Source organism: Hyperolius riggenbachi, chromosome 7 (assembly GCF_040937935.1).
Source record: "Hyperolius riggenbachi isolate aHypRig1 chromosome 7, aHypRig1.pri, whole genome shotgun sequence".
NCBI classification, from domain to species: domain Eukaryota; kingdom Metazoa; phylum Chordata; class Amphibia; order Anura; family Hyperoliidae; genus Hyperolius; species Hyperolius riggenbachi.
Window position 1 is genome coordinate 106,198,152 of NC_090652.1, and position 13,040 is coordinate 106,211,191.

Consider the following 13,040-nt stretch of genomic DNA (forward strand, 5'->3'; position numbering starts at 1 on the left):
TAGGTGGAGAGAGAGGTCACTATGGGTGCTGGGGGAGGTAGAGGTCAGTATGGGTCCTAGGTGGAGAGAGAGGTCAGTATGCCACACTAGGATTCCTGTCTGGGCCTCTTCACTTGAAAGTGTCCCAGGTGGGGGTGGAGCTTCTCGCGGGTGGGCGGGGCTTAGCACGGTCAGGGGCGGGGCTTATTTTGCGCGGCGAGAGGGGCCTTTTTTAAGATTTTAAAAAGGGGGGTGCCTGGGCACCCAGAGAACCCCCCTGTGCACGTGCCTGATAGTAACTAACTGATAGTGACCAACTTTCACACAGTGATCTACAGGTTTCTCCCGTTATATGCATTGTACAAAGAAAACACTCTGTAAGTAGAACTGGCGTAGAGAAATTGCCACTTTCATTAACTTTTCTTACACATAATACACAAGCAGAAGTGTTCTGTGCATTCTGACCCCACCAGGCTGCCGTAGCTGGAGACAGCCAGAGGAGGATCAGCAAGTTTTCACCAGACATCTGCAGCTGCAGACAGACAGTGTGGATAGTGTCATGTGACGCGCTGGTTCAGGAAGCAGCACGGAGAGAGGGGGATCTGCAGCACAACTGAGCACAGAGAGAGGGGGATCTGCAGCACAGAGACAGCAGCAGTCACTGCTCCAGCCTGTTACAAGCCCGACCAAGTGGTAAGAGTCTGATCATACTCCTGCTTGCTGTATATGCTGTGGGTGTTTTGGCAAAGGGACAGCTTGGTACACGCTTTCAATTATGATTGTCCAGTCACCAATTTTACCATATCCATGTATTATGAGGGCTAACAAATATTGAGAACTATGAGCATGTTTTACAGGTAAAAACCCCCATAATACATGTAGGTGGTAAAATTGGTGATTGTCTAATCCTATTTGAAAGTGTGTACCAGGCTTAAAGCGAACCTGAGATGGGGGCTAAAACAATAAAATATAACTGAGACTTCGTCCAACCCCCTCCGGCCTGATCACTCCCACACCGTCCTACTCTGACTCCCTGCTCATCCACAATTGGCCCCAGAAAGTTCTCTGGTCTGGGGCCAACTGTGCATGTGTGGCCTGGCTGCATGCACACTCCTGCTGCGTTCATGCCGCCAGGAGCTTTCTGTGCCTGCGCAATTTTAATGTGCAGGTGCAAGGCAGAGGAGTGTGCCTGCGCCGACTGGCATTGACTGGAGGATTTTCCAGGGCCAGTTGCGGACGAACTGGAGAAGGAGGGCATGGGAGCGATCAGCCTAGAGGGGGCTGGACAAGCCCCAGGTATGTATACATTTTTTATGTGGCCCCCATCTCAGTTACACTTTAAAGGGGAACTGAAGTAAGAGGTATACGGAGGCTGCCACATTTATTTCATTTTAATCAATAGCAGTTGCCTGGTCTATTTCTCTGCAGTAGTATCTGAATAACACCAGAAACAAGCATGCAGCTAATCTTGTCAGATCTGACTTTAGGCCTGGTGCACACCAAAAACCGCTAGCAGATCCGCAAAATGCTAGCAGATTTTGAAACGCTTTTTCTTATTTTTCTGTAGCGTTTCACCTAGCATTTTGCGGTTTTGTGAAGCGCTTTTGGTGAAGTAGACTTCATATATTGTTACAGCAAAGCTGTTACTGAACAGCTTCTGTAACAAAAACGCCGGCAAAACCGCTCTGAACTGCCGGTTTTCAGAGCGGTTTGCGTTTTTCCTATACTTTACATTGGAGGCAGAAACGCCTCCGCAATCCAAAAAATGCCTCACCCCGGGAGTATGCGTTTCTGCAAAACGCCTCCCGCTCTGGTGTGAACCACCCCATTGAGATACATTGACCAAGCGTATCCGCAGCCGCAAGCGGCTGCAAAAACGCGACAAACCCGCTGGATGTGCACCAGCCCTTACAGTCTGAAACACCTGATCTGCTGCATGCTTGTTCAGGGGCTATGGCTAGTAGTATTAGAGGCAGAGGATCAGCAGGGCTGCCAGGCAACTGGTATTGCTTAAAAGGAAATAAACATGGCAGCCTCCATATACCTCTCTCTTCAGTTCCCCTTTAAGTGTGGGAAGGAACGGGAGAACAGGCCATTCCATGCTGCTGTAGACTTGTATACAATAAATACAATAATAGGAAAAGTGTTTTTATTCCAAGTGCTGGGAGCACAGGGACTAGCATTGAAAGTGGACCTGAACTCTTGCACAGGACAGATGGAAAACATAGAGAAATACACCCTGCATGTATTTAGAGAGTTTAGCCTGTCTGCTCCATTCTCACCTGTGACTAAGCACAAATTGTATTTTGATCCCTCAGCTGTGTCAGCTGACTGCCAAGGCATAGAGCTCATTTGTAAACCCAGGATGTTAACAATATGGCTGTTACCATGACACCATGTTTTTCTTTAAATGTTATTATGCTGTTGCTTATCTTTTAGAGCAGAGAGGAAGGTCTGAATTCAGGTCGCTTTTAAAATTATCTAAAGTGGATAAAAGATGCCAGTTTAACTTACACGGGACTTCTTTCGGCCCCCCGAAGTCCTCCCGGTCCAGTTGTGGGCTACTGCGCATGTATGACCCCGGCCATGCGCATCCTCAATCGCTCTCCTGTAGCCAAGAGCATTCTGTACATACACAGTTCCAATTTTTACAAACTGCGCACGGCCCGAGGAATCAGAGTCTGGCCTCAGAAAGTCTAGGAAGGATGGCATTGCAGTAGTCCAGATGGGAGATGACCAGAACATGGACCAAGATTTATATTACCAAGATTTATATAAGGCTGGTTTCACAGTGGGACGTTACAGGCGCACGTTAGAGCAGCCTGTAACGCAGCCCACCGCACAGTAATGAAAAATCAATGGGCTGTTCACAGTGGCCACGTTGCGTTACATTGTAACGCTGCGTCACAAGACAACGTACTGCATGCAGTACTTTAGACGCGGCTGAACCGCGTTAGACTGCTTGCACATGCTCAGTAATCTTGTGGAGGAGCGGAGAGCGGCCAGGCACATGGCTAATTAATATGCACTGCACGTTGTGACGTGCAGTGTTTACTTCCTGGAGCGGCCGCTCTGTGCGGCGATTGGCCGGCGGGACCACGTGATGCCGCATGCGCACAAGAGTGCGCATCACGGCATCACTGACGCCAGAGTGAGCTGCACAACGCGGCTCACTCTGACGTCCAGATCCAGCACCACCAGGCGTTCCGTTAGGAGGACGTTATGCGACCTTAACGCCCCCTCTAACGCAACGTCCTGGTGTGAAATTAGCCTTACTGTGCAAACTTGTTTTTGCAGTTTAAAAACTGTCAGTAACAAAGTTGTATAGCAGAAGGATTATGAAACCTGTATTGTGAGTGCATTGCGTTAAAGATCAGAGACTCGATATGTTATTTTAACGTGAACCTCCAGACTAAAAATCTACTTGGGAGAACTGAAAAGGCTTGGTGTTTCTTTATCTGTTTCACAGGAGCAGAACTTTGTTTTTCTTACCAAAGCATCATTTTTTAGCTGCATTTTTAGCTAAGCTCCGCCACATCAAAGAAAACTACCCGGTCATTTTTCCCCTGATGCTGTGCAAAGCATAATTGGATTTCTGATGTTGTTCTCATTGCCTAGCAACTGGGAGGGTTGATCAGGACACAGGACAGTTGGAACTGTGTCTCATGCTCCCTGTCACCTCCTTTTAACCAAAAAAGATGGCTGCCCTCATGAAATCACAAACTTTTGCCTGTTCTTTTAAAACAGGGTGGGTAAGCGATTATATTACCTATCTATTTTAATTAACATAACTAATGTAACTTAATGACACTATGCTTGTTTAGGCTGAAGTTCTTCTTTAAGCACACTTATGGTAATTATAAGTACACAAACACATTAGACATGCCAGAGAAAACCTGTCAAAAAGAGTCAATTTCTGACTCCTTTATAAAATGTTTGTAGCCTCGATGGAGCAGTGAGCCAATGACTAACATTTCTTCTGATTTTAAGCCTGCAGCTAGTACAGCCATAATCCCGCCCCAGGTGAGTGAGCAACAGCATTACAGCCAAGTGACTAGCACTGTCAGAAAGTGGTCAGCAATGGACACCAGAATATTTTGTTCCTGACAGGTTATTACTGTTGTTTTTATTTTGTATTGGCAGAGGAGCTATAACTGCAAGTTAAGCATTCCGGATGAGATTTTTTTCCCCAGTCCTGTCAGTCTGTATCCTGCCTGAGTGATGCAGGCATTTCTCTTGTAATGGTTTAGGGAAGTGTTGTGAAATCATGGTATCCTAGTTTAAAAGGAAGCAGTTACAATCAGCAGTTATCTCAGTAGCTAAATTACGCATTGACTGGATTAAGAGAACCCATGGTGGCATATTGAAATCCTTATAGGACCGAGAAGCATGCCGTGTGCACAATGACATGCCTCTGTGTCATTCTATCGCCGCTGCCAGAGCCCCCCACCCCCCGGCGCATTGCTGTCCCCCCTTAACAGATCGCCTGGTTAGTGACAATCTGCTTGTCGCTAGCCTGCTTTGTTTATGTGAGGCTTGTCATTCAGCCTCCTCCGCATCGCCCCCTCGATAACATGCTCTCCGCCTCTGTTAGCTTCCTCCAATAGGAAGCCAAGCCGCGACCCAGTACTCCTGGTACTGGTACAGGTGGGTTTGGCTTCCTATTGGAGGAGGCTAACAGAGGTGGATAGCGGTTGGGGGGGGGGGGGGCGGTGGTGTGCATGTTATCAAGGGGGCGATGCAGGGGAGGGGACCGATGTCGTTGGAAGCTGACATCAGTTCCCTCCGGTGCAGATGCCGGGTTGGCATCCACTGTGTCTGCGCGAGAGCCACTTGGTGCCATGCTGATGTCATCTGGGGTGTTCTGCACCGGCGCAGAACTACTGCATCTGCACAGTACACTCCAGATGACGTCACTCCCCGGGCCACCGGCTGGAAGCGGAGCTGCAAGAATCTTATGTAAAACTAGCGCATGGACTTCTTTAAATGAAATGGTGTACATCTGACATGGTCTTTCTATGAAATGTTTTGTATGTAACTGCGTTCATACAAGTGGAGATGCAGACTTTCACCTTTGTCTGGCTGCAGTGGTTGTCTAGTCTGTTAGGTGATCATTGCTGTTAAAGAACAACTTGTACTGGATTCCAGGTTTGTCCTTAGTGACGCCTTCTCTGGCTGCATTTACCAGCTTGGTTCTGTAATGAGATCTTTCGTGATGCTGCCAGCTTTTTATCCATTATACTGATATGAAACTGCTTCTTGCAGGTTGGTTGTGAGGTCCTGAATGCAGCAAGATGGAAGTGACCGCTGGGAGTCCGCTGATGCTGGGATACACTTTGCAGGAACTGCTCGGACATGACACTGTACAAGTGGAGCTAATCCCAGAGAAGAAAGGCTTGTTTCTCAAACATGTCGAGTATGAGGTGTCCAGCCAGGTGAGACAACTGGTGGATTTTATTGAAGTAAAAATAACAAACCGGTTTACTGCTTTATATGGAATTCCATACCTGCACTGCTCGGCAGTCACCCTACATATGAAGAGCTGCAGTCACCCCACATTATCCCACACCTGCACTGCATGGCAGTCACCTTATATATGAAGAGCGGCAGTCGCCCCACATCCCATACCCACACTGCACGGCAGTCACCCCACATTATTCCACACCTGCACTGCATGGCAGTCACCTTATATATGAAGAGCGGCAGTCACCCTTAGGGTTGCAACGGTATGAAAATTCACGGTATGATAACCGTCAAAAAAAATACCACGGTATGACGGTATTACGGTATACGGTATTACTCAATTATTCTCATTACAATTACCCTTATAAAAATGAGAAAATGTCAAAGTTGAACAAACTCTTCTTTATTAAACTCTTAATGGTTAGGGTCCTCCTGTCATGCTTGAAATATTTACTCTTCTACATGTCAAAAAAACAATACCAAAAGTAAATCTCAATCTCTCGTGTCACATGACTGCCTATGGCAGACAGGGCAGATAATAAGGCCATTTGAAAGCACAGTAGGTTAATATGTCGGCTTCCATAAACCAGGAAGTAGAAACTGTGCAGATTTATTTTAGGATTTGTATCAGCTGTAACAAAGAAAGAAATTGCTGTTGCATATCTTTTGAGCAGAGAGGACGTTTTGAATTCAGGTCCACTTCAAAAATGTTGGTGAAGCATAGTGAAAGTTTTATACATAACTGCGGCTTCCTCCAACCCATTATGCACATGGATCCTTCCCACGCTGCCATCCTCAGCCTTTTCTATCGCTGGTATTGAGTCCGGTAACTTGAGCCAGTCGCGGCCAGTCTGAGCATGCGCAGTGCGTTCTCTTCAGCGGAGAATAATACTACGCAGGCGTAGTACTATTTTCTGCCAGAGATGGAGGGAGTGCACTGCGCATGCGTAAAACTGGCCGCAACTGGCCAAAGTTACGGGACTCAGTAACAGCGATAGAAGAGGCTGAGGATGGCAGCGAGGGAGGGATCTGTGCGCATAATGGGTTGGAGGAAGCCGCAGTTATGTATAAAACTTTCACTATGCTGCATCTCTGGTTTCCTTTAAAGGATACCAGAGCTGAAAAATAAAATGCGAATGGGTGGAGCGGACATGAATTAGGTGAAGTCCTGTGCTAAGCCACTGCGGGCGATTTCATTAAAAAGTAGGGGGACAGAGTAGAACAGGGGGGAGCGTTGGGCATGAGCACACACACACACACACACACACACACACACACACACACACACACACACACACACACACACACACACACACACACACACACACACACACACACACACACACACACACACACACACACACACACACACACACACACACACACACACACACACACACACACACACACACACACACACACCAGACATAGCTCAGACATCACATACACATACACACACACACACACACCAGACATAGCTCAGACAACACATACACACACACACACAGCAGACATCACACACACATACATCAGGCAGACACTTCACACCCACATGCCATAGTACGTATACACACTGGCTGCATTCATACAAACACAGCACCTCTCACACAGTAGCACTGCTTATCTGGTGTCGCAAGCTTCAGCTCCCCACGTGCAGTGTGTCTCTCGCTCCTTCTCCCAGGCGGGCGGCATACTCATCATTTTCATGGGGGAGGAGCGCTGGACATTCCTTTGAACACTGATCTGTATCAGTGTTTATGTCAGCTCTGCAGTCGGGGGAGGCAGGGGGCTGCATGCATCTAGCAGAAGGGAGAACGGGCTGTAGCCTTTTCTCATTTGCCTATTTATTTTGCAGGAATGACCTGGTGACTCCCCCTCTGCCTTTGTGGTACAGTCCACAATACAAAAAAAAAAACACAAGCAGATACATTGCCGGGGAAAATCATTCGCCGTGTGCGCTCCAGCCGTGGCCGCGTCATTACAGGACGCGCATCACCGCCCAGCTCCTGCACTCATATCGGCAAGCCTCCCGCAATCAAGAACAAGCTTTGGGAGCTTGTCTTTGTTAGGAAGGGAGACACAGAGCAGGGCAATGCCGGAGCAGTGGCGGGGATGCGGAAATACAGCAAAAACCGGTATTTCATAAAAGTGCTTACCGTGATTACCGTGCATTGTAAAACCGTGATATACCGTAATACCGGTAAATCGCGGCAACCCTAGTCACCCTATATATGAAGAGTGGCAGTCACCCCACATTATTCCACACCTGCACTGCATGGCAGTCACCTTATATATGAAGAGCGGCAGTCGCCCCACATCCCATACCCACACTGCACGGCAGTCATCCCACAAATGCACTGTACGGCAGTCACCCCACATATGAAGAGCGGCAGTCACCCTATATATGAAGAGTGGCAGTCACCCCACATTATTCCACACCTGCACTGCATGGCAGTCACCTTATATATGAAGAGCGGCAGTCGCCCCACATCCCATACCCACACTGCACGGCAGTCATCCCACATTATCCCACAAATGCACTGCACGGCAGTCACCCCACATATGAAGAGCGGCAGTCACCCCACATTATCCCACACCTGCACTGCACGGCAGTCACCCCACATATGAAGAGCGGCAGTCACCTCACATTATCCAATACCCATACTGCATGGCAGTCACCTCACATATAAAGAGCGGCAGTCACCTCACATTATCCCATACCCACACTGCATGGCAGTCTCCCCACATATGAAGACTGGCAGTCACCCCACATTATCCCACACCTGCACTGCACGGCAGTTACCCCACATATGAAGAGCGGCAGTCACCTCACATTATCCCATACCCATACTGCATGGCAGTCACCTCACATATAAAGAGCGGCAGTCACCTCACATTATCCCATACCCACACTGCATGGCAGTCTCCCCACATATGAAGACTGGCAGTCACCCCACATTATCCCACACCTGCACTGCACGGCAGTCACCCCACATATGCAGAGCGGCAGCCACCTCACATTATCCCATACCCATACTGCATAGCAGTCACCCCACATATGAAGAGCGGCAGTCACCCCACATATGAAGAGCGGCAGTCACCTCACATTATCCCATACCCACACTGCATGGCAGTCACCCCACATATGAAGAGCGGCAGTCACCCCACATTATACCATACTTGCACTGCACGGCAGTCACCCCACATATGAAGACTGGCAGTCACCCCACATTATCCCACACCTGCACTGCACGGCAGTCACCCCACATATGAAGAGCGGCAGTCACCTCACATTATCCCATACCCATACTGCATGGCAGTCACCCCACATATGAAGAGCGGCAGTCACCCCACATTATACCATACTTGCACTGCACGGCAGTCATCCCACATATGAAGACTGGCAGTCACCCCACATTATCCCACACCTGCACTGCACGGCAGTCACCCCACATATGAAGAGCGGCAGTCACCCCACATTATACCATACTTGCACTGCACGACAGTCACCCCACATATGAAGAGCGGCAGTCACCCCCATTATCCCATACCCACACTGCATGGCAGTCACCCCACATATGAAGAGCGGCAGTCACCCCACATTATCCCATACCCACACGGCAGTCGTCCCACATATGAAGAGCGGCAGTCACGCCACATTATCCTATACCTGCACTGCACGGCAGTCACCCCACATATGAAAAGTGGCTGTCGCCCTACATTATCCCATACCCACACTGCTCGGCAGTCACCTTACATATGAAGTGCAGCAGTCACCTCACATATGAAGAAGAAAGGATTCCGCAGCACCACATCAGTAAATATAGCTTTTATTAGGATTAAAACAGAGAGCAGCCACCCCCAGCGACAGATGCTGTTTTAGAGCTGTGCTCTTTTCTCAAGCTGTATAGGCTATCACTAATGCAGTGATTCTCAAACTTTTTAGGGAAAGTGCTCCTTGATGGCTTTGACATGTTTTAAAGGCGCCCTTGGGCAAAAGCAACTACCAAAATCCTGTTATGACCTAGTGATGCTTATTAGGCCACATTCCCCCTTCAAGCAGTCAGTGACCCCCTATTAGGCAGCATCTCCCCTCCAAGTGGTCTTGGACCTACCCATTGGTGAGGACGGGGAGCATGAATATCGCATGGAGGTTGAGCGGATCAACAGGTGGTGCAAGAATTACAATCTCCTACTAAATACAGCAAAAACTGTGGAACTGATTGTTGACTTCAGAAGGAGCGCTCCGTCTCCCGGTCCGGTCTACATCGATGGTACTGAGGTCTCAAGGGTACACAGCGCTTGGTTTCTGGGCACCACCATCACTGACAGCTTAAAGTGGGATGAAAATACCACCGTAACTCAAAAGAAAGCCCAGCAGAAGCTGTTCTTCCTCAGGCAGCTGAGAAAGTTTGGAATGCCGCGGGAGCTAATGACTAGTTTCTACTCTGCCACCATCGAGTCTGTCCTTTGCTCCTCCCTCATTGTCTGATACTCTGGGGCAAATGCAAAGGACAGACGAAAACTACAGAGGGTAATCAGTGCAGCTGAGAGGATCATCGGGTCCCCCCCCCCCCCGACCTCTTTCACGCGTTTCACAGGTTTAGACCTGCTTCCTCAGGCAATAAAACATTAGGAGCATGCAACAGCAGTGGGTCCGGAAAACACCCGGCGCTTCTTTAAAAAAACTCAACGATTAGCAGATTTTTTTTTTTTCATCGATACAATTGTAATTTATTTCCACATCTGGAGCAGTTTTGATTCTTTAATGCTGTGGATCGTTTAAATGTAATCTTTTCTTGAAAATATGGTCATTGGCTAAAAATTGCACCGCTAATGGGCACCTTCACTCTTTGTGGCCAGCTCTGAAGCTCAGTGAGCATTAAAGCATTTGCCCCACCCCATACCCTCTTTGTGGCCAGCTCTGCAGCTCAATGAGCAATAAAGCATTTGAACCACCCCATGCCCTCTCCAGTTTATATATTATAGCTATTTGTACTGCTTATCACCCTACCCTGTCTGCAATAAGACACAATGTTTTACTGCTCTTTTACGTAACCGTTTAGTAAAGATACTGGGTTGAATGTGGGAAGGTATACATGCTTTATTACACATTGAGCCATGACAGGGAGATAGCTGTCTGCATTGCAGCACTTCAGTTCAACAGTTAAGAGGTAATCTTTCAGTGGAGATAGGAAATAGGAAGTTTCAGGTGATCAGAGGGATGGGCTGGTTGGTACTCTCTTCCATCATCTACTAGATTACGGTACATCATGTGGGTGTTGTTTGAAAGGGGGGGGGGGTAGTTTAGACAGCAACCGGAGACCTGATCTGTCCAATACCACTGCAATGTTGTCTTAAAATTTACCTGTAGAGAAAAAGTGCCTCTAGGTTGTACTTGCCTCTGGATCCTAAAGGGGCTTCCCTCGTTCTCTGCTATCCGTTCCAGTGCTGGCACCCCTGAAAAAGAGCTTGTCGGCTTGGTTTTCTTTGGAAGAAGCAGGGCCATATTAGGCGCGGCTATTTCCACAGTAAACATCTTGGTATTTTTTCTCTGGGTAGGAAGGGGAGGTGGGGCCATGTGCCGGAAGTTGGGGGTCTTCGAGACGGCTTCAGGGGAGAAGGTAGTGCAGGTGTAATGATCTGCTCAGCTGCCTGTGCAGGCAGGCAGCTTTTTGACCATTGTTTAGGTTTGCATGCTGCAGGACTCTGGAAAGGAGAGTTTCTGTCAGTTTTGCAGCTTGTGCTTGCTGAGGAATTTGCATACGTTGTCATGCAAATTGCCTGGCCACATTCATTGGAGGCGTGTACTATAAGTACTATGTGTTTCCCACAATGCTTGGCTGGTCATAAGGATTCCTTCCTGTGAAACACTCCTGGAGGAGTGTCAGCCTTACTCTTTGTTTGAAGTTCAGCTTAGAGTAATTTCTGAAACTGCGCTAGGCAGGTTTCCCTAGTGCAGTTAGGATTGCTATCTGTTTTGTTTGTTCTGTTGCGATTGTCCTGTCCCAGCGGTGGTCGACAGGAAATCGTTCTGATCTCTGTTCTTGGAGTATAGCTGGTGCAGCGGTTGCTACCAGCTATCTCTTCTGTTCTGTCTTCCTGGATCGCACTAGCCGCTTCGCGCTAGTGCTGTGGATCATTCTGTTCTGTCTGCCTGGATTGCACTCGCTTTGCGCTAGCGCTGTGGATCCTTCTGTTCTGCCTCCCTGGATCGCACTAGCATCCTGCGCTAGTGCTGTGGATCCTTCTGTTCTGCTACTCTGTACCTGGATCGCACTAGCATCCTGCGCTAGTACTGTGGATCCTTCTGTCTTCCTGGATCGCGCTAGCCATTTTCGCTAGTGCTGTGGATCCCATCTCTCGCTTGTCCCTGTTTTCGTTGGCTGTCTTGTCTGCTACGAACGCTTGCTGGAGGCTCGGTGAGGTAACCGTTAAGCAAGCGCTCGCGTCCTCTGTTACATGTTTGTCTGTCAATGGTTAGTTAGGCATGCTTGTCTCTATTGTGCTTATCACGTGGAGACTGCGCATGAACGCGTGCACTGTTACGAATGAGTGCGGTGTTCGCGTTCAGTTAGCGTTTGTTATTTTCTGTATCTCCTCATTGTATGATTTGCTGTGCCTTTGCTATCCTCATATTCTGTTCTGATCTGCCTTGTGTCACTTTTGGCAATCGCCTTTCTTGCGGTTGCGTTTCTGTTTCGTATCTGCTGTTGTGTGTGCGCTGTCGCGGGGTGGCGCACACACATACAACCTGTCCCTTTGCTCGTTCTCATTCGCAATCGCTTTTCTTGCGATTGCGTTCTGCACTTCGTACAATTCCTGTCTGGCATTTGTGGAGGTACAGAGGATTGGTTCCTCTGCACTCCTCAGCGCCATCTGCCGACAGGAATTTTCCTTTACGGGTGCGCAGCACCTTTTGCTGGGTTTCTGCAATTAAACGCTTGTGGAGGATTTCCGCCGTATCAGCGCACGCGTTGTGCACTGATCACGGAGAAAGTTCCACAATCGTTACAGCAGGTAACTAACTTTTTCAGGAAGCCTGCCGGATTTGAACTTATGGGCTGGCGATCCACTTTAACTTGCCCTTGTCACTGCCTCTGGCTGCTGCGCTCCATGTCGAGTAACCATGTTTGAATTATCTGCCATGTTTGGAAAGTCCTAACTGGCTGCACACTGTAATGTAAATGTGTTTTACATATAAATATTAACTTACATATTTGCTTGTTTAGCTTAATGTGTAAGTTATATTTTAATTGAATGTTTAGCTTTCCTTTAAAGCTGTTAAATACCATTCTCTGACAGTAGTGACGTGATAAATACATACCGTCTGCCTGTATAACTTATTAGCTTCCAGTTATTATTTATTAGCAGTGGGAGCTTGGCAGGCAGTGAGAAATGTGTTTACAATGGTTTCTTGTTTCTTTCTCTTTCAGTTTTTCAAGTCTTCTGTGTACAGAAGATACAATGACTTTGTCATGTTCCAGGAGATGTTGTTACAGAAGTATCCATACCGGATGGTTCCAGCTCTCCCACCAAAGAGAATGCTTGGAGGTAACGGAAGCTGCTGCTGCTGCCTGTAGGGTTTGAGCTTTGCT

General features: G+C 48.0%; 1 protein-coding gene across 1 annotated transcript in view; it reads left to right on the top strand.

The window, feature by feature from the left end:
• Nucleotides 1-540: 540 nt before the first annotated feature.
• The window catches only part of SNX8 (sorting nexin 8), a 52,918-nt gene continuing 40,418 nt past the window's right edge, over nt 541-13,040 (top strand). Inside the window, exons 1-3 of the mRNA XM_068244489.1 lie at nt 541-672; nt 5,245-5,414; nt 12,879-12,996. Of these exons, the coding sequence (XP_068100590.1) occupies nt 5,274-5,414; nt 12,879-12,996 (259 nt within the window). The 5' untranslated portion in view covers nt 541-672; nt 5,245-5,273. The remainder of the gene's footprint in view (nt 673-5,244; nt 5,415-12,878; nt 12,997-13,040) is intronic.